The 26379-nt window shown below is 37.7% G+C and overlaps 1 protein-coding gene across 3 annotated transcripts; it reads left to right on the forward strand.

Moving 5' to 3' along the window:
• The first annotated feature begins 460 nt into the window (after nt 1-460).
• On the forward strand, nt 461-24993 carry LOC117411902 (Krueppel-like factor 5). Of its 3 annotated transcripts, none has more exons than XM_058989250.1 (4): nt 461-797; nt 9925-10765; nt 11595-11654; nt 22470-24993. In XM_058989250.1, exons 1-4 carry the CDS (start codon nt 588-590, stop codon nt 22646-22648), a joined length of 1290 nt encoding a protein of 429 aa, XP_058845233.1. In that variant the 5' UTR covers nt 461-587; the 3' UTR covers nt 22649-24993. The 3 variants fall into 3 exon arrangements, with proteins under 3 accessions (XP_058845233.1, XP_033875630.1, XP_033875631.1); XM_034019739.3 differs by having other exon boundaries at nt 462-758; XM_034019740.3 differs by having other exon boundaries at nt 463-722.
• Nucleotides 24994-26379: the final 1386 nt, after the last annotated feature.

The raw sequence follows: 26379 nt of genomic DNA on the forward strand, positions 1-26379 counted from the left end.
AGCAGTGTCCCCTACCAGAGATTGAACCCACGACCCTCCAGTCAAGAGTCCAGAGCCCTAACCACTACGCCACACTGCTGCCTTACTTTTCAAAAGCCATATATATATATATATATATATATATATATATATGTATATGTATATGTATATGTATATGTATATGTATATGTGTGTGTGTGTGTATATGTATATATATATATATATATATATATATATATATATATATATATATATATGGCTTTTGAAAAGTAAGGGAGTACAAGGCCAGCTTCAGTGTGCGCCCCGCAGGCAATATTACCTTAAAGAAAGTTCAGGTAGTCCATCGACTCTCTACCAAGCTTGGAACGTTTGTTGACACCTCCCTTAAATGATAGGCTGTTGGTCTCACTCCCTAATTCCTACTGGGCGTCGGCGCTGTCTGTTAGGGGCCTCCAAGTTATTCAGCCCCTACTTCAGGACAGGTAAGACTCATTGAATGACAGAAGGAGTATCTAAAAGCCGTGACACACCTGGTTTTTTAAGGATTGCTAGCAAACTTACTTGTATCGATTTTTTTTTTATAGACCTAAAATACAAAGAGAAAAGTTATGGCTAGCGTTGGACTGGCTATAAATGTCCCAAACCCAGAGGAAAATGCGGTTTTTACCCAGTTAAAACCTGTAAGGATGTCTGGAGGAGATGGGGGCGAAGACTCCTCTGTGTTTGAGGAAATCAAACCTATGGTGAGGATCATAAGAAACTCGCATGATATGGCCCAGGTAGGGGCAACGGGGCTTCGGTATCTTTCCTGCACATTGGTAAAGGAATGCTTTCTTACACTTACTTACATGTTGAGATGCTTGCAATATTTCATCTTCTAAGCACAACTATTTGATTTACTTTCTCTCAACTAACACGTTGTGTACAGATCTTTCAATTGTTTATGTGTATTTAAGACGGGTGAAATGATTGTGCACCTTTAGAAAGCAAATCTGTATGCTGTCGGGTAAAAAGTAGTTTCATTCGTCATACAGCAAAAACGAAACAAAAAAATGTTTCATTTTACAGTAAGGATTTATTACTTTATCAATGTCTTTGTCTTATTTACAGGGAGCCAACATGATTTAGTAATTTTAACGCAACAGAGAAATGTTTACTGTCAGCAACATTTTGGTTATTCCAAAGAGAATGAAGGAGGTCCGATTTTGGATTGTATTACCTAACCCACATTTAAACTTCTAATACCTGACCAGGCTTTTAGTGAAACATTCCAAGGGCTTTACGGGATTCCAAAAAAGAACAAATCTCTATTCTAAATAGCATATTATTAAAGACGCGTCACGCTTCATATGACAAGGAAAGGTTAACTGTGTTTCTTCACTTAGCCTAATATGGGCTTTTTATAAGGAGTTTGTATAAAAGATAAGAAAGAATTTGCGAGACTTTAGCTTTAATATACAGATAAGGGGCGTTTTTTTAAGGCAGCTGAATGTGGGCTATAGGATTATGATGGAGGCGCGTTGGCGCCTTAACATGGAAATGCTAGTTTAATGAGATGCATTTTTACACAGATGAACAAGCAGCTAATGTACAGTATAGACATAGCCATTTAAAATGGTAGTGCACTATCGTGTGCAGGTGTTTTTGGTCACTAGTAATATGTGCATGGACTCAAATGCATACATATTTGAATACGTGTGTGAGGGATGCGTGTACACTAGAATGCAAATAAATTCCTATTGAAATTGTTGCTGTTGTTTTGTTCGTGGTGGTTTTACATGCTCATGTTTCTTATATTTTAAAATACGTTTTAATACGCCTATGTGACACACGCGAGTTCAAACTGAACTGCATGTATTGGTCCAGGCGCTCGTGCTCCTGCTTGATAGCCAGGTGAAGAGGATGCCGATTTCTTTAGTCAGTGTAGTGAAGTACTGTAATAAACATTTCATCAAGAAAAAGACAAGTTAATTCGAAGCGGACCATAGTGGAGCAACCCGCCGAATAATAAACCATTTGATCCATGTGGGTTTACTTCTAGGAACCGTCGCTTTGTTGAGTTTACCAGTGACCGTTTTGTAACAAATAGCCTATATCGTGTCTTCAAAATGTATAAAACCTTGCCTGTCATTATTATTATTATTATTATTATTATTATTATTATTATTATTATTATTATTATTATTGTGTTTTAATTATATTGTTATAAGTTTAAACGTGTATATAGGCTAGTTATTGTTTGATCCTCCAAAAAATATATAAATATGGTATTATTATTATTATTATTATTATTATTACCATGTGCACTAATTATAATAATAATAATAATAATAATAATAATAATAATAATAATAATAATAATAATAATAATAATAATTCACACTTTATAAACGTAACCGATTTTCGCGTTGTAAAAGGGTTGCACTCCAATTGTGTTCACTGTCTTAAAATTGCAAACGATTGCATGATCTCGCAGTTAGCATTTTAAAGTCTTGCCATTTCACTTTCTGTACCCCATTTGGAATGGAAAGTAATCGTGGAAACGATTTTCTGCAATGTTTTTCTTTTTCTTCAGTGTACAGATTATCTGACACTGTGGTGGAATTTCACAGAAGTTTAAAAACTGGCTCTGGTTTAAGAAGGAAGAGACAAAGGCAGAATACCGCGCAGGTATATCTAATTTAGGTCACTGTTATTATTATTATTATTATTTATTATTTTTATTTCTTAGCAGACGCCCTTTATCACATTATTTTTTACATACAATTACCCATTTATACAGTTGGGTTTTTACAGCAGCAGTGTCCCCCAGCTGGGATTGAACACACAACCCTCCGGTCAGGAGTCCAGAGCCCTATCCACTACTCCACACTGTTATCGGACTGCAATAAACTGCCCCTAATTTGCGCCGTTTTGCTGTTGACTGCCACTTCTCCTTTTTCAATATTTAAGGAAGCATTTTAATAAACATTGGATATATCTGATAGGGAAAGTAATTATTGATTTATTTTTCTTTGCATGAGGTAGATTCCAGTGTAGATCTACCATGCTATAAGTGAATATTAATTAAAAATAAATAAAATCAAATTAACACACAAATCCATGCAACCCCCCCCCCCCCCAAGCACACACACACACAAAAGAGGAACAACCATGCTTCCATATATATATATATATATATATATTTTTTTTTTTACCAATAGTCAACAAATGAAAATTCCACTGGGAAATTTTCTTCTGGGAAAGAAGAGATTTGCCCTCAGTGACTGGAATAGACTAACAGCCTTATCTGAACGCCACACCAAACCTATTAATACATCAAAGTGTTGGGACCCGTATCAACATTTACCCTGCTAAATCTGCACGGCATTATTGCAGTTTTCCTCTGCTTTTCCCATGGTTTGCCATGTTTTTTTTAATATGCTTTACCATGCTTCCCTGGCTTTACATTGCTTTCACTGTGCTTTATTACACTTTGCTATGCTTTTACTGTAATACATTTTTCTACGGGTATCAAAGGTTACCTAACGGCAGTGTTATATTGAAGCAACAACGCTGCAGCACTGCAGGGCACCACCTTATACTGTGGATTACTTTCAGCAACGCAACTGGTACTTCATGCAACACGTGGCAATGCACAGCAAACTCAGTATTATTATTATTATTATTATTATTATTATTATTATTATTATTATTATTATTATTATTATTATTATTATTATTTATTTCTTAGCAGACACCCTTATCCAGGGCGACTTACAATCGTAAGCAAATACATTTCAAGTGTTACAATACAAGTAGTAAGGCAGTGCAGGGCAGTGGGTTACCTTTGATAAAGTTACACAACCTGCCATGTGGGATTTCCTTTGACTCTTTGAAGCAGTTAAAAACCATGGGTCTGTTTTGGTGGAGAAGGGTGTGTCTTTGACACAAGTGGAGTTTACATGTCTTCTATGCAGACCAAGGCATACAGTGCGGTTTGCAATAAGTTAGTTCTCTTTTTTTTTTTTTTTTCAGACACCAAAGTAAAGGAACCAATGGCTTTAGCAGTTGTAGATTCTGATAATGCTGTTTAATGACTTAACAGGCACTTTAGGGAACAGCTTGATGATGTTCACATGTTGGTTTAGGCACATGTTTGTTTTACCCCCAGCATTGTGTGACCTGGACAGCAGAGTACCTGCAGAAAGAGAACTTTCCAGAATCATGGTTTTTCCCATTTCTGCAGATAAGGTCAGGGGTGTATCATAAAAGTAATTTCATTATCGGTTGGAGACGTCTTGCAGTAACTTGAAGTTGCAATAAGAAAGGCCTTATCTCCCTTGGAAGAATGAGTGATTGGTTAGCAACGTCCCGGACAGATTCTGAGGAAAGTAGCTTTGTTAATCTGAGGTTGTTCTCTATTTGCAATAGTAGCCAGAACAGAAAGCCAAGTACATTTTTAGAACTGATTAGTAGTTAGTACTATTTTTCAAATCCTGTGAGCAAGATTTAATTTCCTTGAACTGTTATTAGTTTATGTAAGAAAGGTTTTGCCATAAGCTACATGCAAGAAGTGCATCAACTTGCAGTAAGTGGAGCAACTGAGGTTATGCTTATTGCCACAAAACCATAGTTGATAGGCTGTTTCATCTTACATTGAGGATGTGATGTATTTTATATAGATATATAAAGACAGAGAGATTCTGACAGGTCAGCTTTCCAAATACTTGTGACAGTACATACAAAATATATATTGAATAGACATACAATACAAACACAATACTGGTGGATTCAATTTAAAATGTGAAATAGGATTTTTGCACTACACACAGTGCAAACAGGTGGTCATATGTTGTCATTCTGCCAAGGGTTTAAGCAGACCCCCGCAAACAGATTCTTAGTATTTTGATTATTAGAAGATGAATGACAAAAAAACAAAAATACTGTTCACCTATTCAAAAGATTACAGTCTGCAATGCAGATGATTTACGGAGATCATTTCTGCCCCTGGCTTTCCTCCTGCTATCAGTTTTGTAGAGTTGATGTTTAATAATGTGTGTATGGTCTCTAGCTTTTATTGTTGAAACTGAATCGAATGAAAAGATTCTTATCTTGCTTTCTGAGAAGTCATAAACATAACTCTTGTTTCAAAGGTTTTGTTCTTAATGGTCTTCTTCAGTTGCTGAACAGAAGTAAGGGTCCGCTGTATGACAGTTCTGCTTCATTCCTACAAGGGCTGAAGAAAACATTAAATATGTTTTAAAAGAGTATACATATCAGGAAACTAAATGGAACAAACTTGTTCATTTTACTTCCAAAAGTTTGTTTTTCAAATCTGTCAGCAGGCTTAGAACATACCTGAAAGCAATTTTTAACAAGAGTTAAAATGACGTTTCTTTGCTCTTATTAGCCTCATTAACATTTGTATTTTTTATTTTATTTTTTGGTTCTTCACTTGTTTTATGTTAATACAAGATAAAGAAATACAACTCTAGATAAAGTTCAGAATCCTGGCTCCTTTGCTGAATGTATTTCATCCATAACTATAAAACACTCAATAGTGGTATATGTAAAACTAAGAGAAACTTAACAAATTCTGTGTTTTGTCTAGAGGTCTTTCTCAATGTTTTCAAAATCTTTTGAAATACCAGCGGATTCCAAGTTAAAGCAAAAATTACAAGCGGAGAAGAAATATTCCAGAGAATAAAATGGGTGAAAGAGATCATCTGGAGGTTGACTTTTGATTTTGCAAACCAATAAAGAACCCACTCAATATACTTAAACTGCTCTACAGTAAATACCTACTGTGTTTATTTCTGGGTTTGTAACTTTGCAAGGGTGTTTTCTTATTGTCATATAGCAGTTCACTCTTTGAAGTAAAAGCTTTGAAAATCAGCCCCATTGTTAGTGTTCTGTTATGTAAAGGGTTAGTAATGTGTGAGTCTTTATTTCAGGGATCATGCTTCATAGCAAAAGCATGTTTATTTTCACTCACTGTTTTAGTTGTTTTTTGGTTGCACTTTTCTACTTTATTGTACAGCAAGCTTTGTCAGACAGGCGCTGGATTAAATTGAAGTTGCACATGAAGGGGCATGTCCTGTAATCCCCAGCCCAGAGAAACATGCTGTTTGTGCTCTCCAGGATGGAAGTGAGACTGTAATGGGGGTTTAGGCATGTTTGAAATTGCTAAGACATAACCGAACAGGTAAAACTGTCAGATGGTGACTTAGTCGAGTATTTGAAACATCAGGAAAATGCAGCTGGGTATTTTAGTAAGTAGCAACAGTTAGTAATTTGATTATATTCAGTTCAGAAAATATGACTTTAATACAATGGCAAAGTAAAGTCAAATAAAGTTGTTCAGATTTCAAAGGGAGGTAAAGCATTAAACGGTCACTGTACCAGGCTGGGATAAATCGCTGAACATGTTTAAAGAAGTATCAGATAACAAAAAGATGTGTTAAAGATTATGCTACAGTAGGAAATGCAGTTTGTGTTTGCTTTATTGTACTATTATAAGGATCACACTACCTTAACTCAAATATAATCCCAGCCACAGTCTGCAGGTTCAGTACATTGCTAGTGATGCTGTCAACTGCAGTTATGGTGTAACAAAGATGACCTTGAACTCTGGGATGTCACTGATCTTCACTGGCGATTCTACAGGGTTACAGAGGAAGGAACAGAGTCACCTCACTACACTACCGTTAACAATTGTGCCAGATGGTACCAGAACATCCTGTTATTTTCATAATATGCACAGCATTAAAAGATAGCACATGTATTCTGTGTTATCACAGTGTTCATAACTTACATTTGTTTCTGTCATTCCTGTGACAATATCCTGTGAACTTGTATGTGATGTAAACTGGAATCATCAAAGGAAGCACAGTAGCCAACTCCACCTGGTTTGTAGTTTTGTAACTGAAAGTCAGAAAGTTACAAAGGAGCACTCCGTCTGATTTATAATTACAGTTTAGAGCTATATATGTTCTTTTAGATTTATTTAGCAATGTATAGATCGATTAAACCATACATCCACACACTCAATTATTAATGATATAGTCAAACTAATAGTAGAGAGATCTTTTGGTTCAACATTTTCTGTTTTCAGCCATCAACCCAAACTTTCATGTGCAGAATAATGGTTTACTCTTACTTGTATAAGTGTCTGAGATATATTGTTAGTATCCATTTCTTTGGACATAATCTATAACTGCAAACACTTCAATTCTAAAGTAAAATGATAAAACAGTAAAAAAGCAAAAGTCAAGTAGGTACATGTTTAGGCTAACGCTGATGAAGGCAGGCATTTGCCAGCTCTGTCTGCTTGACTCGCTTTAGTACAGAATGTAGAGATATCACAAACTGTGTCAACCCATTTTTGTTGATGTGCAAACAGTTGTGAATATGATATACATGGGTCTTTTTATCTTGTTTGGTCATTTTTAGAAAGTGGAGGTCGTTCTGAACAAATGATTCTGTGGTGTGTGCAATGGCTGGGCGTGGTGCTGGAGTCATGGAGTTGAATTAGCCACAGATCCTTTATTACATGCGTTTCTTGTTTCAGAGCAGTGCTTTATTAAATGTGGTTTGAGAGCAGTGCTAATCCAGGGTGTGGTTCGCTAATGGGATTAGGAGCACATAGCTTGGTTGACAGATCTGAAATAGTCTGTTTTACAAAGAACAGGCATCCGATGGTCTGTGGGGGGGTTTGTATTGCAGTGTTCCCTGTGGTTCTTAATTATGGAACGCAGGTAGCAAGGTAGCAAGTATTCAGGAATCAAGGACTGAATTGTTGTTACATTTATTAGGAAAGAGTTCCCCTTGAAAGCCTCCAAGATTTGACTGTACACTCCAGTGTAACAAAAGTACTTGCTTTCTATGATAGAAGGTTATTTGAAACCAACTTAGCAGAGGAACTGGACTGACCAAACATGGGATGTGTTGATTATATTACCTGTTAATATTCATTTGCAAGGTTTTGTACTTATAAATCGTTATACGTAGCAACTCTATGGTGTCGCTGCCGTGTATGGAACAGGGTATATTATCCAAAGCACTGGGGGGATACCTATAGCGGTTGTATTGCTTCAGTATAATATGAATACCTAGTGTACACGACAGTGTAAGAGAAGTGCCATGGTAGAATATGTTTGAAACATACAAAGTATATGCCAACACTAATAATTTTAATTTCGAAAACCAGGCAAATTTTTTCATTCATCATCTCGACAGCAAAGCGCTGTATAGCGTAAGCTGTATTGAAAGAAGGAATGTCTCGAAACCCCTCTGCTGTTTGGGATTTTTTTTGTTAAATGCCATGACCAAAAAAAAAGGTTGAATGCAAACTGTGCAAGCGACTGTTGATGTATCATGGAGGCACATCCAATCTCTGGGGTCACTTTACAATCATAAGTTATTATTATTATTGTTATTATTATTATTATTATTATTATTATTAATATTTTTTGTAGTAGTAAAATGTGACTGTGACTGATAACCTGCTTTGAACCTTCCTTCGGTAATGTGTTCCGAACCTTCGACGGTCAAACTGTACCCTTCGTTGCAGCCCTAGTAGTCATTGTATCTCATAACCTCGGATCATCTGTTAAGTTGCTTGGTGATAATGATATTTTGTTTGGTGTGTGTAAATCAATTTTATTTAATACAGTTTAAAACAAAAATAAGATTAAATACATTTATAAAAATAAAAGTAGGGGTTATAAACGAGTTTTGAAGGTTGTTTGTTAAATATGCTAGATTTGGTAGGAGCTCTTCTCATTGGATCTGTCCTGGAGCCTTTACTTTTTACTATATCAGTCAAGGAGAGAAGATTGCACTTCCTGCGTCAGAAGAGCCCCATAAAAGCCTCTGATAGAGGATTTAGAGCAGATGCAGAGCAGAGAGTCACCGTGACTGCGCAATGTGTTTTACGAGGTGTCTGAGACAGGTGCTGTGCAGATCGCTTCCATAGACGGCTCCACAGGTGGTCAATAAATAAACCTTCGTATCACTGCAATCATGGCTGCAAACCAGGCTCCAAAACAATATCTGGGAATGTATGTTCATATACCGGCTATGGTAAATAGTTTATTAGGCAGTTAATGTATAACACTTACTGTGTAGGAGTCAGCTGCAGGACCCTTTATGACCATAGGTGCCAGAATCTGGTTGCACATCGTTTGGTGCCTCCACCTTCCAACTTTCTTTGTACTGCAGTGAGTGCTTTATCAACAAAAGCAATATGTTTATAATCACCCTGGAAACGCAATGTTGATATTGTGAAGGTTCATATACATTTTTCAAAACATTACCTTTTTTATATTTTGCCGGTACTAAAGTATAGTATTTTTTAAGCCCAGGTTGATGGATTGTGAATTTTACAATCCATCATCCTGGAGGATAATGAATTAGTGGACATTGAGGTTTATATTCCCGAACTCTGCTACGCCTCTTCCTGTCCCGAGGTATGCTCGGAATGAGAAGGCAGATAGGAACTCCTAGTACCACCAGTCAGCCTCCCCCTCGCTCTCCTTTCAAATAAATGAGCTGGGAATCCAACCGCTGGTAGAATAATAATAAAAATGAATCAAGGCCAAGGTATTTCTTTTGGGAAACAGTTAAGCCCCCCCCCCACCCCCCACCCGTCCTTCACAAATCATCTGCAGCCAAGCGTACACCTCGGTGGAAAATACGAGGAACTTCTGGTATGCTCAACTCCCCGTTTCTGAGAATAGACGCTGAGCAGCAATTTATAGTAGATAGTGAGTAAAACTATTCTGTGGTCAGGCAGTAGTGCCAGATTAGAGGTTGGGTTTGTGATGTAGATAAGTACCTGACCCCCTGGGAACTGGCAGAAATAGATTCCTTTCAATCAAACTCGACAAGCTGGGCTGCTACGTTGGCACCAAAATGAATCTTATTCCATAATGAATTAATTTTGTCCTCTCCTCTCCACAGACCCGATTAGAGATGGATAAATACCTTCTACAGAATGCCCCTCCTGTTCCTGCGGTCATCCCAGATAAGAAGTATCGACGGGAGAGCGCCTCAGTTGTGGATGAATACTTCTCCACGGAAAAACCGTCCCCCTACAGCGTCAACATCAATGTGATACTTCCACACACCACCCACCTTCGCACCGGCCTCTACCGACCGACCAAGCCCTTCTCACAGATCAAAACAGAGCCTGGGACTTACCCCCAGCCTACCTCCTCTCCACCCTCTTCCATCCAGACACTCCCGGACTTCACATCAGTCTTCAGCATGCCACAAACAGTCAACAGCATGTTTATCAAGCAGGAGATTCCCTCAGATGAACTCCAGATTGGCCCCCAACAGCCTCAGGTCTACCAGCTGCCAATCAGCAGTAACGAGGTCACAATGCCCCTGACTACCAGCCAATCCAACTGCAGCACTACCATGCACACGTTAAGTAGCGTCACCATGACAACCGGCAACAGGGTCAAATCCTTCCACACTCCTGTCAGCACCCATGGTGGCTTTGTAATACCCGGGCAGTTCTACCAGGCCCAGTCTCTCAGTCTTCCCCCCTCCCCTCCTAACTCCCAGCCGGGGAGCCCTGAAAACCAGCCAGAGCTCATCAACACCATGTCCCCACCCCCTCCCTACAAGGCCATGCATGGCCTGAAACTGGTCCAGGAGCCCTCCCAGCTCCACTCCCAACACAGCATGGTCACCGGTTACTCCCAGACACAGGGAACCCTGACTGGGCCACGATACAACCGCCGGAACAACCCAGAGCTTGAGAAGAGGAGGATTCATCACTGCGACTTCCAGGGTAGGTACCACTCTAAGACAATGGGGGAGGGGGATTCTATAATGCAATCTAGTAAGCAACATAACAGTATGGAGAGCAGTAGACATCCTTCAAACACATAATTACACCATGATAACTTGTTCTGTGGAGCAAAGTGTTCTGATGTAGCCTAAAGCCTTCCACATCATTAACATTGTATGTCACGCTTGTGATGCAACTGGTACAGAAAAATATGTGCCATTTACTAATGCATTTTACTATTGTAACTGCCGAGTAATGTTCAACTAGTTATTTACAGAACACATTCAAACCCTTATTTACTCAATGCCAAGACAGTATACCTAGGCACTGACGAAGGCAAATCCTTATAACACTTTAGCTAAATCTGAACTGTAATTCCGCAGTTCACCATGCTTTTTCCACACGTGGTTGTGATGTGCCATACTGATCTGTGCTTTACCATGCTTTACCTTTGTAAGACAAATGTGCTGAACTCGAATAAAAAGTGATTTCTCATTCTTGTTTATTTTGTACTTCTTAGAAAAGTACAAATAATAACAGTTCGACCACATACTGATGGTAAAACATATGAAAAGTGCTGCAATACTAATGCTGTCACTGTGTTAGGAGTGTGAAGCTGCTACAGACAGAGTATCCTTGCGGACAATGGCACAGTGAGTTTCCACTTCCCTACACGGCCCCCACCTTTCCTCCAGCCTCAGACAGAGCCCCCACCATGTGCATTCTGCAATCAGATCAGGTCTGATCTGCAGCGCCGGGCCAAACATGAGCTCATTGTTTGGGAATGTGAAAAACCTGAGAAAAGGATTCTGTTTTTGTTTTTTTCCAGGATGCAGCAAAGTTTACACCAAGAGTTCTCACTTGAAAGCACATCAAAGAACACACACAGGTGAGGGCGGTTTCTGTTTCCTCTGGGACCCATTACTCTTGTTTCCTATCTGATCAGGCCTCCGTCAAAGGGGGCGTCTTCATCTTGTGTTTGTCAAGCTTCCTTGTGCTCCAAGTGAGCCTTGCAGGGCTCAAATAACAGATTTCATAGACCCCAACCAAAAAGTTTTAAGAATTCATTAATACACCGGTACTGCAGTTTTCGTAGTTTCATGCCAATGTGATATCATTAATATGTTGAACATGATGTTACCATTGGATCATACCACTACAGCTGTGGACAGCTTTGCCACTAGTATGGAATCATACAGAACTGTTTAGTTAAACGGCACACCTCAAAACAATATAGATTTGCTCTTTAACATTTGCAGTCTTGTTTTTAATGCGTCTCCATGCCTACACAAACCCGATACAAACTTGTCAGTTCATAGCAAGACTCGACATCAAAGTTTAGAGAACTTGGAGTGCAGAACAACCCCTGAGCCAAGAGAACCCTGCTGTACCTCGCATTCCTTAAAGAAATACAACGTTTTACCTGGAGGATACGGACCTGCAGTTAAACTTAGTTAACCGGTAAAAACGTTCAGTCGTCTTCGATTACCACCATGGGTCATAAACTGAACTATAACTGCAAGCTTTACATACCCCATTGTATGGTATCTCAATGGTATTGCTGTCCCTCAATGACTTTTACAAGAGACAGCAATATAGCAATGTGACACCATTATAGTACCTGTTCAAACTTCTATTTAATAAGGACAGTGTGCTGTGTGATGAAATGTACAGGAGTGTGCTTCCTATACTACAACCTCTCTCCCTGAAGCAGCTGCAGCTGTCTAATTGAGGAAGTTAAAGACAAATCCCCAGAGTTCACTCCAGACACAAATAGTATTCCTGAGATATTTAAGGGATTATTCGGGAGAGCTGAGCCCAGCATTGTCTCACTTTCTTACATGATCTCAGGTTAAGAAAGAAAACACCTTAATGTGAGTGGGTATAGTGTGGGGCCCCCTGGCAGGGGACTGTTGTAGCTGTGTGTTTAAAACACGTTTTACACACACACACACACAAAGACACAACACTCACGTTTTCCTTTCATCACTTTTTCCTTTCCTGTCCATTGTGTTGAGAGAGTAACTATGTTGGAAAAATGTTTTGTTTTTTTTTTTACCTGGAAGTTTAGTGAAAGACTCAATAAGAAAGATTCAGGCAGACAAAACATTACAGTTATTAACACTAATGACGGCACAAGCCGAAACGCTTTTCCACTCGAATTGGTTTCTTATAGTTTTACCACAGATAGTGTTTGTGTTTTCTTACCTGGGTAATTGCAATGCTCTCATAAATCAAAGCTGACACCCATGTAAATGCATAGCATACAGTAACCAAATTGAGAAACTGTTGAATTCCAATGCAAATTGACCATGGTAAAATTAATATATATATATATATATATATATATATATATATATATATATATATATATATATATATATATATATATATAGTTAAGCCAGTCTGATTTCTAGCGGTACACACTTCAGTTTAGTTCACTACAACTAAGCATTTAGCCATTCTCTAAATGTTTATTAAAACTGCAGTTAGTCTACACATTTATGAATATTTATAACTGTGGAAGCCCTACGAGTTAGCATGGGGTCCTTCTGCAATCCTGGAAAGCATGACAAACATGTATCTGATGTTTTAGGGCCTAGAGAGAGAGGAAGAGAGAGGCAGTGAGCTTTCTGGCAGCAGAGCCCAGCAAGAGCAAGCTGCAGCCTGTATTAATGGCAGTCAATGCTTTGTTTCCATAGCAATTGCATTACACTCCTCAGTTGTCTATTCTTCTAAACTGCATGCCATGTTAAGCAGGGGATGGTCTAACCCCAGCCCTGACCCTTTTGGGGAAATACTGGTCCAAGAGCCAGCCTAGGGAGTGGCATGACTTGTTGTACGGAGTTCTTTTCCAGGTCATGAAAGAAAATTTGTCTAAAATAAAGTTGTTGTTTTTTTTGTTTTGTTTTTTTTTTTAAATGTAGAAATTTTCAAAACCGGTATTTTATTTACTTTGAATCAGATGGCAAGAGTTTGATTTTGATATCGACAGTGGGGAAAGCGGTGTGAGAAATAAGATAAAAACAGAGCCGCGTTTTCAGAAATACGCTTTGAAGGTTTATTTACCCACGTAAAAAAAAAATCAGTTCAAAGGGCATTTATTGTAAAATGGAACCAGCAGAAGAGAAACATCTAAAATGCGGCTGCAGTGCCAGAGAAATATGGTCAGTGGCACTGTAGGCTACAAAACACCTGGCACTTTAAGTTTATTAATAATAATAAAAAAAAAAAAAAATTCTTCCTCAAAACCCAGCAATAATTCTGAATGCTGTTATGGTGTGATAAATGTTACTCTGACCTGAAGCATTTTGAAATGCCCTTCCAAATCTGAGCTGTCAGTGATGAGATACTGTGAGCTGAAGGCGTGATAAGGCTTCCGTGGCTGCAGTCAAGGTCCTTGAAATGATTAAAATCATATCGATCTCGCCTTCCTTCAGGGAAACAAACCAGTCAAACTCAGCCCACTATAACAGTACTGCAGCATCGACCCAAAATCAGAACCTTTTTACACCATTTATTTTCATGTTTACACTTTGAACTATTAACACAGTCCTGTTTAAGCCATTAATTACCAAGGCTAACCATTGTCTCACCACACTTTATTATATAATTAACCAACCAAGAATCGAATCAACTAAAACATTTATTCCACAGATTAGATAAAGATTTCATTTTCTTTGGTTGTTATATTCTAGGTAGCTGATGAGTTGTTTGAAGACCTGTCTGATGCAGATGCCTCTCATTGTAGCTATGCTTTTAATCCTGTACTTTAGAGTACTTTAATCTGTGAAGTGTTATTTAATATGTAGTATTTTGTATTTAATTATATCCTGATGTAACTATCACTGACACTGTTATCTGCTCTGTTATTGAATCGTATTTTGTCAAACTTGTACTTGCTATAATAATAATAATAATAATAATAATAATAATAATAATAATAATAATAATAATATGCTGTAGCTGTAGCGTCACCTCCCATAGAGCATGGACCACCCACTTTTACTTCACCTGCAAAGAAAATGAGATCAGAAACAGCTGACCCTGGCCTAGCCCTGCTTGAGATGGCTCGTAAGAAGCATAACATTAAAATGAGAATCTACGCATTAAAAGAGGAGAAGCTGAGATTACAACTAGCTGCTTTGAAAAGGGAGGGTAGTAAGCGATGCTAATGTCTTCATGTGTGATCACATCACCTACCAGCCCTGCTGCTGCCTTCCCCTGTGCACGCTACAATATAATAATCTGCTTTGAAATCACGAAGCCCCGCTCATCTACTGAAATTATGCAAAACTGCACATGTCACTATGATCACAAGCAACCTTTCCAATTTAACACAAAGAAATGTCCGAATGTCCGTTCAGTCACATTTCTAGTCTGTGCATGAGCCTTGTTGAAACGTCTTCCAGGGTTTAAAATTGGGGTCATTAAATACTGCCTACAGGGGTTGCCATTGTCTCCTAAAAATATACCTTCAATTTCACTATTTTCAAACTTGGCACAGACAAAACTATTTTCAAATATTCGAGAATCATGTGTAGATCCAGGCCATCGAGTAATTACGTTGGTAATATTTAGCTATGAATCACTGATCATTTGTACATTGATTGAAAAAAAAAAACCTTTTTGATTCCGAAAAGTTTCAGCCCTATCGCCCCCCTGGTTGAAATTATTGGCACATGGGTGCAGTCTATAGCACCTACCACCGCAGTAAACCCTGCTCTAGCAAAAAACAATTGCTGTATACGATGGATAGTTTGTTCTGTTGGAAAAGCTATGTATTGCTCTCGTAAATTTGCAATAGCTTCAGTGATAGTGTGAATTACTTTGCACACAGTTGACGCATCAACACGAAACAAGTCACCTATTACTTTTTTTAATGACTCGGTGGCATAAAACCTCGTTGTTATTAGCACTTGAATGAGAGGCGGAAGAAACTCTTTTTTGTCTCTATATCTGACGATTTGTGGTTCTAATATCCTTACCAGACTGATTTTCTCATACGGAATCTCTGTAGAAAACTTAAATCATTAAAGTCCCGAATTTGTCCAACAAGTTAAAAATAACCGGCAGCCATAACTTCACAACAAGCCAGGATTCAACCTGGGATTGAGTCTGATCCAGGCTGAATCTCGATGTGCACAATCCACCCTTAGTTGAGTTGGCAGTTCAGTCCCTCTACCCACCTAGGGTCTCAACCCTAAACAAGGGTTTGAAAATGGACACATCGAAACTTGTATCTCTTATGCCCCCTCCCCCCCTCCCCCCCCATTCCAAATAAAGAGAAATATAAAAAAAGAAATGTTTAAACATTGTGAATGCCCTGTGGAGTTTATGAGTACTCTGAAAGCACATGCATCTAGCTTTTATACCTCTTAAACTGTTTGCATACATTCAATTAAACCAGTAATAAACATATTTGAAGGCTGTTAAGTACAGAATTATAGAGGGACTGGTCACATGAACACCCATGGTAACTTTGCTTGCTTTTTATGTTGCATGTTTAAATACTGCAAAGGATATCAGTGTGTCTTGGCTCAAATAATTGGTTTGCCATCGGTCTGTGAAAATATGAAAATACTGCCACTGGCGCATACCATTGTAAAAGGCATGTACCATTGTAACGTCCCTTGTGCTACCATTATCCCAAATACAGCATAGTTTGCCACTCTGTTGCACTGCACTACAATGCTGATGAAATATAGGTCTGGTTATGTATTGTATTGCCTAGTATGGTATTCCATTTCGTGCAATGTATTAGGACTGCAGAGTATTGCAGTATTGCACTGTTTTCTTATGCTCTGTGCCCTAACATGAGGTCTAATACTAAGCCTGAATGCAGCCCAACTATCACTATGTTGTCTCTGTTCTCTTTTCAAAGTGCAATTCAGTGATGCTTCGGGTAATCAAATTGTCATACACAGAGGGACCACAGCGGCATTTCATCCCTTGTCAGTGCATCAGGTTGTGAAAAACAAGTTTGTTTTTCTGGCGTTGAGTGCTGTGTTATCTATGGGCTATTTGTTTTGGCCCTGATAAGCTGTGAAGGGTTAGGCAATAAACCCCCTCCCCTGCCCTCTTCAACTACACCAGCACTAAATCAAATACACCTGCTGTCAAGCTAACAAGCTCAGCTTCTTGAGTCATTTAGCCAACCACTAAAAACATGGCCACAGGTCACACGCTAACATGTTGTGGACAAGGTGTAAAAAAAATAAGATATAAACTACTTCAAGTAGACTGTAACGGGGTGAAAGTCCGAGCCTACCCCCACCCTCAATCACATTACTTTCACAGGAACACAGAGTTATTTAAAACGCAGGAGAACAGTAGTGTTCACAGGTATAAGTGTTTATTTTGGCACTGGATACTACAAACGCATTTTACAAACAACAACTGATGGTCACCGACCAGCATGTTGTAAATACATGGACCAACATAATAATCCTCTCTCCTAAAGAAAGACACGGCATTATATAATCTCCAGCCCCGGCTACTCCCAACAGGATTCATTATTTAATAAACATTTGCACCTGGAATCATTTTATACAAAAATAAAACTAGTACTTAACATTCATACTTTTACAATGAAACATTCATATATTTTACGTTAAACATGTTTCTTCTCATTTATATGTATTTGTTTAACCTGCATGAACACCGTCTTTACAAACATGATCATTAAGCTATTATATTGTTTATTATCATTGTCATTATTATGTTTTGTCCTTAACTATTACCAGTGAAGACTGAAAATGAGCATTATCCCTTCTAGTGGAAGATTACCAAACATATGGCAATAACAAAACACTTGTTCCACATGTATAGCTATGGTAACTTCATTAATGGAAGTGCCCTAATCTAATTACAGCAATACACCGTCATATATCACACTTGATCAACAGCATGCACAATACATAATAAACCATGGCTGTATCGCCAGTAGAATAACAAGTTGCAATAATAATCACAACAGCATGTAGTTCAATGTTACAGTGAGGGTTGCACCCTCACATAGACAAACATCAATATTTGTCAACTTGACCTTTTCTGGTAAAGCTTGAAAATGCTGAACGTTGTTTAAAGAATTCAAGGTGGCTGAAAGAGGTCTCGGAGTAAAGTGATCACAGTCATATTTGTGTTGTGAAATTGATTTTGCAGTGTTTCCTAATACTGATGATATAGACATGGGTTGAGTACTGGCATTCGAATACAGAGTTCACACTTTTTGCAACTAACTGCAGTAAACTGAACCATTTAAACCTAAAATACTTTTGAGCAACACTCAAAAGCATGTATGATCTCAGGACCAACTCAAATCCTTGTGATGGAGTTAGGCACTGGTTCTGTTTTTTGCTGCAGTACCATATAGTTCTTCAGAAGTTGAGAAAACAGGACCTTCTGCTGAATGTTCATGTTGAGTATTTTCACCACTAGCACGTGAACTGCCTGTTGCAGTCCCAATAGTAATAAAGAGCTATTCTACTGTGTATATTTGCTCTTGTTTGCTAGATGGTTCATTACTGCGACTGCACACCTGCCTTCTTGGTACAGGCTTGGTGCAAACGCTTCTATTTACAGGATACACCTGAAAACAAGTCTAAAATACTGTTTTAAGGTCAAACACATCTGAAAAATACTGGAATATCTTCCATTTCGATGTGGGTTAACACACCTCAGGCTTTGAAATCCCTGTTGGGTATCCATGGTAACCGCCCCAGTAAGTATAATAGCCCCCCCACACCCCTGCCTTAGAGCTAGGACAGAGGTGACTGGTTTATAATAACATGCTTTCCCATGCTCCTGCAGGGCCTTTTATAAAACGTTACTGTAGTTTACCATGATTAATTAAAGCAAAGTATGACAGAGCTTAGTAAAAATGATGTTAAATTCAAGTTTGGTAAACGTATTTACCATTGTAAGCTTTATGAAGTTTCTAAGCCCAGGACTAGTTACTCCGGCACTAACGTGACTCTGCAAGTTGAAAGAGAAGCAGGTTGGACTTGAAATTCCTGTCACCTGGGGATCCAGTTACTACAGGAGAGAACAGCAAATCCGCTGAGATATCAACTGCCTTATATGGAGAATCTTTCCGGTCTCTTGTGCAACATGTGTTACTGAGGAACTACTCACAACAGCGATAGCACTTTGTCATGGACATAAAATTCTCTTGTATTGTTGTTTTTATATTGTTTGGAAGTGGGGGTGGAAATTCTAGAAAAACCTCAGCACACCAGAGGAAATAGGTAGAGGGGTCACATGACATCCTGCAGTCAAGAAGCAAACATTATAGAAGTGATTGTCTAGTTGAGATACGTTTGTTACACTGGTAAGTTATCACTGACGGTATTAGACTAATGGCAAGCCCATTTTCATGGTTATGATGGGTCTATCTCAACAAAAAAAGTTTGATCATCATGAAGTCCACCAGTAATCTCATATTGATGACTTATCCAGTGTATCACGCTTTACAATTTCATAGGCCCTTGTTTTACCAGTTTTTCATGAACACACAATTTAATCTGTGAAGCAGATAACTGAAGTGTTTTCTATGAACGTGAGTTCAACATCTCAACATTGATACACACACACACACACACACACACACACACACAATGAGAGCCAAAAATGGTATGTATGTATCTGTGAGATCTTTGGTATGTATCTCACAGGAACTTTATTGGTTTTGGCAGTACTATCCAGTAGAACACTGTATTCCATTTAGAGTTCAATTTTCAATAAATCAGTACTGTGTCGGTAGAAAATCTTGCCACAAACATCTTGCCAGCCAAGCCAGCTGGATCCAAACATTACAGCGTGACTTGTCTTTGGCTTAAAAAGAAACTTTTCTACATAAACAAACTTTGAGGTATAAGAAACTATTGTGAAGTACAGCAGACAAACCACTACTGTACTTCCTTTATATGAAAGACTGCAAAAAATACAGTTTTGAATTCTCTACTGGGCCCTGGCATAGCGAGGTGCTGTTAGCTAGTAAACAAGTAAATATCTGGGGTCAAAAAGTCTCTGCCTGTTTTCTTCATCAATCACTGTGAAAGTGAGTGCTAATATTTGTTGGCCACACCCTAGAGTTAAGAGCATTAAGGCTGTTTGAAACTGTGAGGTAAAACTTCTAGAAGACAAAGTGAAGTAGACAAAAGTGAAATGCCATCAGTGTTCTGTTTGAGTTTTTGTTTGTTTTTTCTGCTTCACTGCCATAGTCACGCTGAAAGGTAAAAACAACATTAATAAAACATTTGTAAGAGCTATACTGTTTTTAATACAATGAGACAATGAATTGCCCTGACTTTAAACCTAACATTCTTGAAGATATCTAACAAGAGGGAACCTGTTTTCTAAATAAAGAGTTGTTATTTTCCTTTTTTGGAGTATTGTTAGCAGTTTTGTAGTTGAACTTTGCAAAGTTGTGCTGTACTGTACAAAGGGCAACCCTTATACAGATTTACTGCAGTATATCTGCACAGGATGTTTGAAGTTTCCCCATGCTTTTCACTGTTATATTCCAGTTACCGTAATTTACCATGGTTTGCTATATTTTTATTTTATATGCTTTATCATACTTATCTGGGTTACAATGTACCATACTTCCACTATACTTCAATACGCTTTTAAATGCTCTTACAATGCTGATACTTTTTATAAGGAAATGCTTGTTACTAACATTGTAAGATTGCAGAACTACTGTATAAATTGTACTCAGTAAAATGTCCCCACTGCCAGTGTTAACTTTTGATCTTTGAGGTGATGTTTACCCAGTTATAATTTTTTAACATTGTTTGCTTTCTGTCATTTATTCGTAGAGAGAAATCGTTATGCATTTTTCCTGATGTAGCCATGGACATGAACTGGTGCCATGTAAGAATGGATTAATTGCTGAAACCCTTAGCCAGGTTTAGCTAGTCATTGTACACGTGTAAATAAAGGTGCAACATGTGAGCACAGCAGTTGTTTCAGGTGTGCATTCATAGTATATAAGCCACTGTGTTAATTTAAACATTGGTGCAGTCACAAGGGACTGTTTCATTATTAACTGGAGTTTGGACCCACCCCATACACATTGGAGAATTACTAATGTTTTACCACATTTTATTTGCCCAGTAATTTAGCGGTGTATGCTGTTCCCAAGCTTTTGCTAAGTATTTGTCTCATTCCTCAAGTCTCTTCCACCAAGCATTGTATAGCAAGTCATTTTGTCTGGGTATATTCCACACCCTGAAGTGCCTTATTGCGCTTCTAAAATGGGTCAACTAACTAAAAAAAACATGTTTTATGGATATCTACAAGTGGTTCGCCCCTTTTTGTAAAAAATTTCAACCCATGGGAATATGCTGTAATATGCACACCCCCATGTGACCTGTTTTGACCAATCAGTATAGAGTATTTAGAAGACCCATTTTATAAGGTTGAATAACCACAAGACTCCATTAACGTTCATGTTTATATAAAAAATATACAATATGTTTAAAAAGCTCAATGCATGGAAAATAAATTGTTTAAACCTAAATTAAAAAGCTGAATGATGAGAATCCCTTTCCTGAGATGGGAGGCTGTGTGGTCCAGTGGTTAAAAAAAAGTGCTTGTAACCAGGAGGTCCCCGGTTCAAATCCCACCTCAGCCACTGTCTCATTGTGTGACCCTGAGCAAGTCACTTAACCTCCTTGTGCTCCGTCTTTTGGGTGAGACGTAGTTGTAAGTGACTCTGCAGCTGATGCATAGTTCACACACCCTAGTCTCTGTAAGTTGCCTTGGATAAAGGTGTCTGCTAAATAAACAAATAATAATAATAACTGTATCTGCTTAGCAATGTAACAGTGCAATCTGCCCGGTCATTCTGTCGTTTGGATTTGAATGATTTCAAGATAGATTCCAAACGTTGCTAGGAACTCTCAACACTTTTTGTATAATAATATTGACAGGGTACATTGGTAGATAATCATTTCCCTCTAATTTGGCTCAACCGACAATGTAGTCAAAGTTAATTCCTCTTCAAAATGACCAGCAGTAGTTAGTCAAAGATTCACATGCAGATTTATAATAAGACTGGTTACCAACGTCAGCTTTATATTAGAACACCCCAGGACTGGATTGAAGTACTCTGTCACAATGTTTTCCTAGACTTTGCTTTCTTCTGCCGTAGTACACAATAGAACTTGCATAAGCAGTCTTGCTCACTCTCCATGCACATTACAGTGCCTTTTCCACACACCACGGATGTTGCTAATTGCTGCAGCTTAATAAGTAAGTTGTTTGCATAAAACAAAGCTAATTGCCACGCAACCCACAGTCATGCTGTTGTTTATTTTCTGTGTTGCTGGCAAACATCATTTTACTGATATCGTCCTTTGCGGTCTCTTATTGTTTTCTCCCCTTACTGTTAAACTTTGTGTACTTTAACCGGTATCTCTAGCAACGTAATAATCCATCTACAGTAAATAGGCTTTCTAAAACGTACTGTTAAAAGCAGGATACTTTTAAATGCCTTGGATCCGGGAGCTAAAAGCACTTTCGCTTGTATTAAATTGCTTCACACACGTGTCTTCTAGAAGTCTGCTTGGCCAATGTATAGTGTAACTTATATGATGCCAGATTCCCAGGTTGATTAGCTGAATATTTATTCTTCTGATCAATTCTAAAGGAATACATACATATAGTTTAATGCTTTCTTTTCTTTTTTTTCCAGGTGAAAAGCCTTACAGATGTACCTGGGAAGGCTGTGACTGGCGCTTCGCCCGCTCCGATGAGTTAACCCGGCACTTCCGCAAACACACGGGCGCCAAGCCCTTCAAATGCATTGCCTGCGGGCGCTGCTTCTCTCGCTCCGACCACCTGGCACTGCACATGAAAAGGCACCAGAACTAAGGGCTTCCACACATCCCTGCCTGATGCATCTTCTCCATTAAAAAAAAGAATAAATTGTATATACAAAAAGCTGCCATGAAACACAAATAAACCCAGTACCAAAAAGATATTTACAGGACATGCGAGTGTACGTGTGAGTGTGCGTGTGAGAAATAGAGAGAGAGGTTAAAAGATTAAAGATTTTATGTATAAGAAGAAAAAGAAACTTGACTGTTATAGGTTTTCATGCCTAACTGGAGCTTTTAATTATTTTTGTATTTATTCCTATGCTTGGTCTTCAGTTCTCGTCCCACCCTCACCTCCATCACAAATGTAAGCCTTTCAGAAATACTGTAATATAATTATAACGTTTTTTTCATACTGTTACCTTGGGGATTCCCTAGGCCGATATCATCCTTCTAATTATGGCACTAGGAAGACTAAATGTCTCTTGTACAGTTAATCTACTGGTTATGATAATGGTCTTTTTTTAAATCCCAGCGCTTCCAAATAAGGACTGTTTTTTTTTATAGTCTGAACTGTTTTTACTGGTTTGTACAAATTACTGAAAGAGAAAAGAGCATGACAAGGATCAAGAGAAAATAAGAAAAATGATGAACAAGAGCAGGCCATTCAACCCATCAGTGTTCTTTTGGTTACCAACAGTTGGTTGACGTATCTTTTTGATTGAATCTGCCATAGGTTGCGTTAGATATTTAACTATGAGAAATAACTCCTCATAGGAGCAAGTATTACCCTAGCAGTTTACAAAGTATTTTCTACTTCTTTTAATGCAGTGAAGTGGTGATGTCTTCAAGACCTGTCTCCTGTGGTTTAGTAGTGAGACTTGAATGTAAAGAGTGGTTTCTGTTGGAGAAATCTTTCAAGGGGGCTTTTTCACAGGACAGGTTGGAACAGGACAGGGATAGTTTACAGTGCTTAGTCCAGGTACATAGTCATAACCTGTGTGGAAATGTCTTCCAGTAAAAAAAGGTGTGCACAGATTTAGTCTGGATTAAGGGTTTATTGTTAACTGTATTAATGTAATTTGGGAAGTGACTCCCTGACAATATACAGTTACTGTATAGCAGTGTTGGACTGCGCTCCAAAAATTACCATTGACAAAATGGGAAAAGAAAAATGACTGTGTTAAACTCAACTGCCAATGTCTGCCATAAAGATCAAGTAAGATAGGAGGAAATTCTGGCCTGCACGTTTTTATACTGGTTGGTTACTTACTGCAAGAGCAACTACACATGCACAATTCTGTACAGATTGCAGTAATATTAATATCCATGATAAGAATATATAAAAAAAACAATTATACAACACGCGATATTTTGTGACAAAGGCACTTCAGTGCTGTTTAAAATGGTAATACTGCAATAGTCTGATTATACTGATACTATTAGCAAAGTTAGGATCATTTCCAATGGGTTGATGGATACTCTATTCTGTGGTTCTGAAGGCTCATTTTAATATCCCATTTCCATTGGTATTGCAAGACCAATCATCCAGGGCTCTGAAATAATGATGTATTTCATAATGATTCAGTAAGACATAGTTTTAGATGTTATAGACACTTCAGGGTAGAAATAAAACAAGGCTTTAAAATAATCAGGCCTTTATTTAGCATATAACTTTCTCACATGTCTCTTTTCCTTTTGCTGTTTGGTTTCCAGGACTTAATTTTCAGTTGGTAAAGTCCATTAAGCCACCACACTTTATATTCATTCCCTGTGCTCTAAAGCAAGCATTAGGATCTCATCTGAGCCCTGAGACTTCAGGTGGGCTCTAATGTGTGGTGTATAACCAGAGTCTACATGACTATAAAGCTGAAATAACTGAACTGGCTGCAGACAATTGATAAGAAAGTTATTATGCTAGTGACACCTTTTACACAAAATGGACTCATCAGTCTGGAACAGTATCATGAATACTGTATCACACTTTAGGTATCCTACAAAATGGAGGACCTTAGGTTTTGTCTTTTTTTTTACTGAATATCACCATTAAAGTGCCCAGTATCTCTATAATATCATGGTATTTGTATATGTTCAGCAAGCACCCAATCAAGTGTGCCACTCCAAGGGTGGGTACATCTTTGTAAATTTTGTGGTTTTAAGGACATTTTGTAAATATCAATGATGAACTAATGTTTAATATTGTGAACAAAGGGGGATTTTAAATGGTGGTAGAGCTTTTTTCAGAACGTTTCATTGTTAATTTCATATATTGTAGTATTTTTTTATAATTAAAAGAAAAATCAATTCTGTATATAAAAAGGTGACACTGCTTTAATTTTTTGTGAAATAGAAACTTGCATAGAAAAAGAAAGAACAAAATAAAATGTTTATAGAGTTTAATCGGTGTGGTTTGGTTTTTGGGGGCAAGCTAATTATCATGAATTGAAATGCAAAATTGGTACTACAAAGACAATGCATTTGTTCTTAACCAAAGGATATAGTGGCATACCTGCAGCACATACAATAATAAAATTATATTAATATTTGTTGCATTTTTAAAATGCTAAATAAAAAGCATTCAATCAATTTCACGAAAGGAAAATAAAATGATAATATTTAAATAAATACATAAGTACGTAAGTACAGACATTCATTCATACCTAAAAGAGGTTTTACAAGTAAAATTCTGCACTAAGAATGGGCCAGAGCTTGCAAGAGCCAGGAACATTATAGTCTGCTAGCCCTCTTCATTTAAAATACATCAGGATTCTGAACAGAATATGAATTGGTCAAAGTCAACATGTATTACATCATTACAAGTTAAATGTTTTAATAAATCTGCTTGGAAGCTGCCATAAATATATAGAGACAATATACAGATTACACATTATAAATGGTAAATGTACCGGTATGTATGTATCGATTAATTTGTTGCTCAAACATCCCTCTTTCCCAATCAGTTTTCATTTGACCCTGTATATACAACTTCCGCCGCCAAACACAAGGACTGCCATATTTTGATGCACAAAAAGGTTATAAAATGTGATTATGAGGTAATAAAAGCAAAATGTGAAGGCAAATTGCAGGACAACGTTGTAAAAACTATTTCCTTTGTCCTTCTGCACTACTATATAAAAATATATTTAACCTTCAGATCCTATACCCACATAAGGGAGTTACTTTTTTCATATATATTCTGTATATAATTATAGCATCCATAACGGGTGCTTATAAGATATGCTGTGAGGTAAATATATATATATATATATATATATATATATATATATATATATATATATATATATTGACAAGTGATAAATGGAATATTTTTGTGAATATACAAACCTATAATTAGGTTAATACATCTTATATTTGTTTCAAATTCAACAACACTGCAAGTGAAAACATGTATTTAGAAAGTACATTTTTGTTAATTTGTAGAACCCGGATATTCCTAATAATTTCAGAAGCGTACCGGTAACTGTATTCAGCTTGGAAACATATTTGGGAGGAGGTGGCACTGCGGGTTAGCCTGCCTTGCCTTTCCTCTATGGAGACCTGGCTTCACACATATGAGTACCATTGTCCAACCCCTTTCATGAGCACTAAATTCACAAGCACAAAATTTAAAAAAACAATGAACACAGTTTTACTGAAGTTGTTTACTCCAGGGTGGAATTTCCAACATTTGTATGAAAGTTTGAAAACTAGTTCTGTAGCACTGCCAGTTTTATTTTCACGGGTATGATTTGATAAAACAGGCATATTGTATTTGATGCTCTGACC

The sequence above is a fragment of the Acipenser ruthenus genome, chromosome 16 (genome assembly GCF_902713425.1).
Source record: "Acipenser ruthenus chromosome 16, fAciRut3.2 maternal haplotype, whole genome shotgun sequence".
In the NCBI taxonomy this organism is placed as follows: Eukaryota; Metazoa; Chordata; class Actinopteri; order Acipenseriformes; family Acipenseridae; genus Acipenser; species Acipenser ruthenus.

What these genes read in the sequence shown, in the direction of transcription:
- LOC117411902 (XM_058989250.1), top strand. Translation starts at nt 588, where the DNA reads ATGGCTAGCGTTGGACTGGCTATAAATGTCCCAAACCCAGAGGAAAAT. An exon ending in GGTATCTTTCCTGCACATTG is followed by an intron (nt 798 to 9,924) that starts GTAAAGGAATGC and finishes TCCTCTCCACAG; the next exon opens with ACCCGATTAGAGATGGATAA. An exon ending in TCATCACTGCGACTTCCAGG is followed by an intron (nt 10,766 to 11,594) that starts GTAGGTACCACT and finishes GTTTTTTTCCAG; the next exon opens with GATGCAGCAAAGTTTACACC.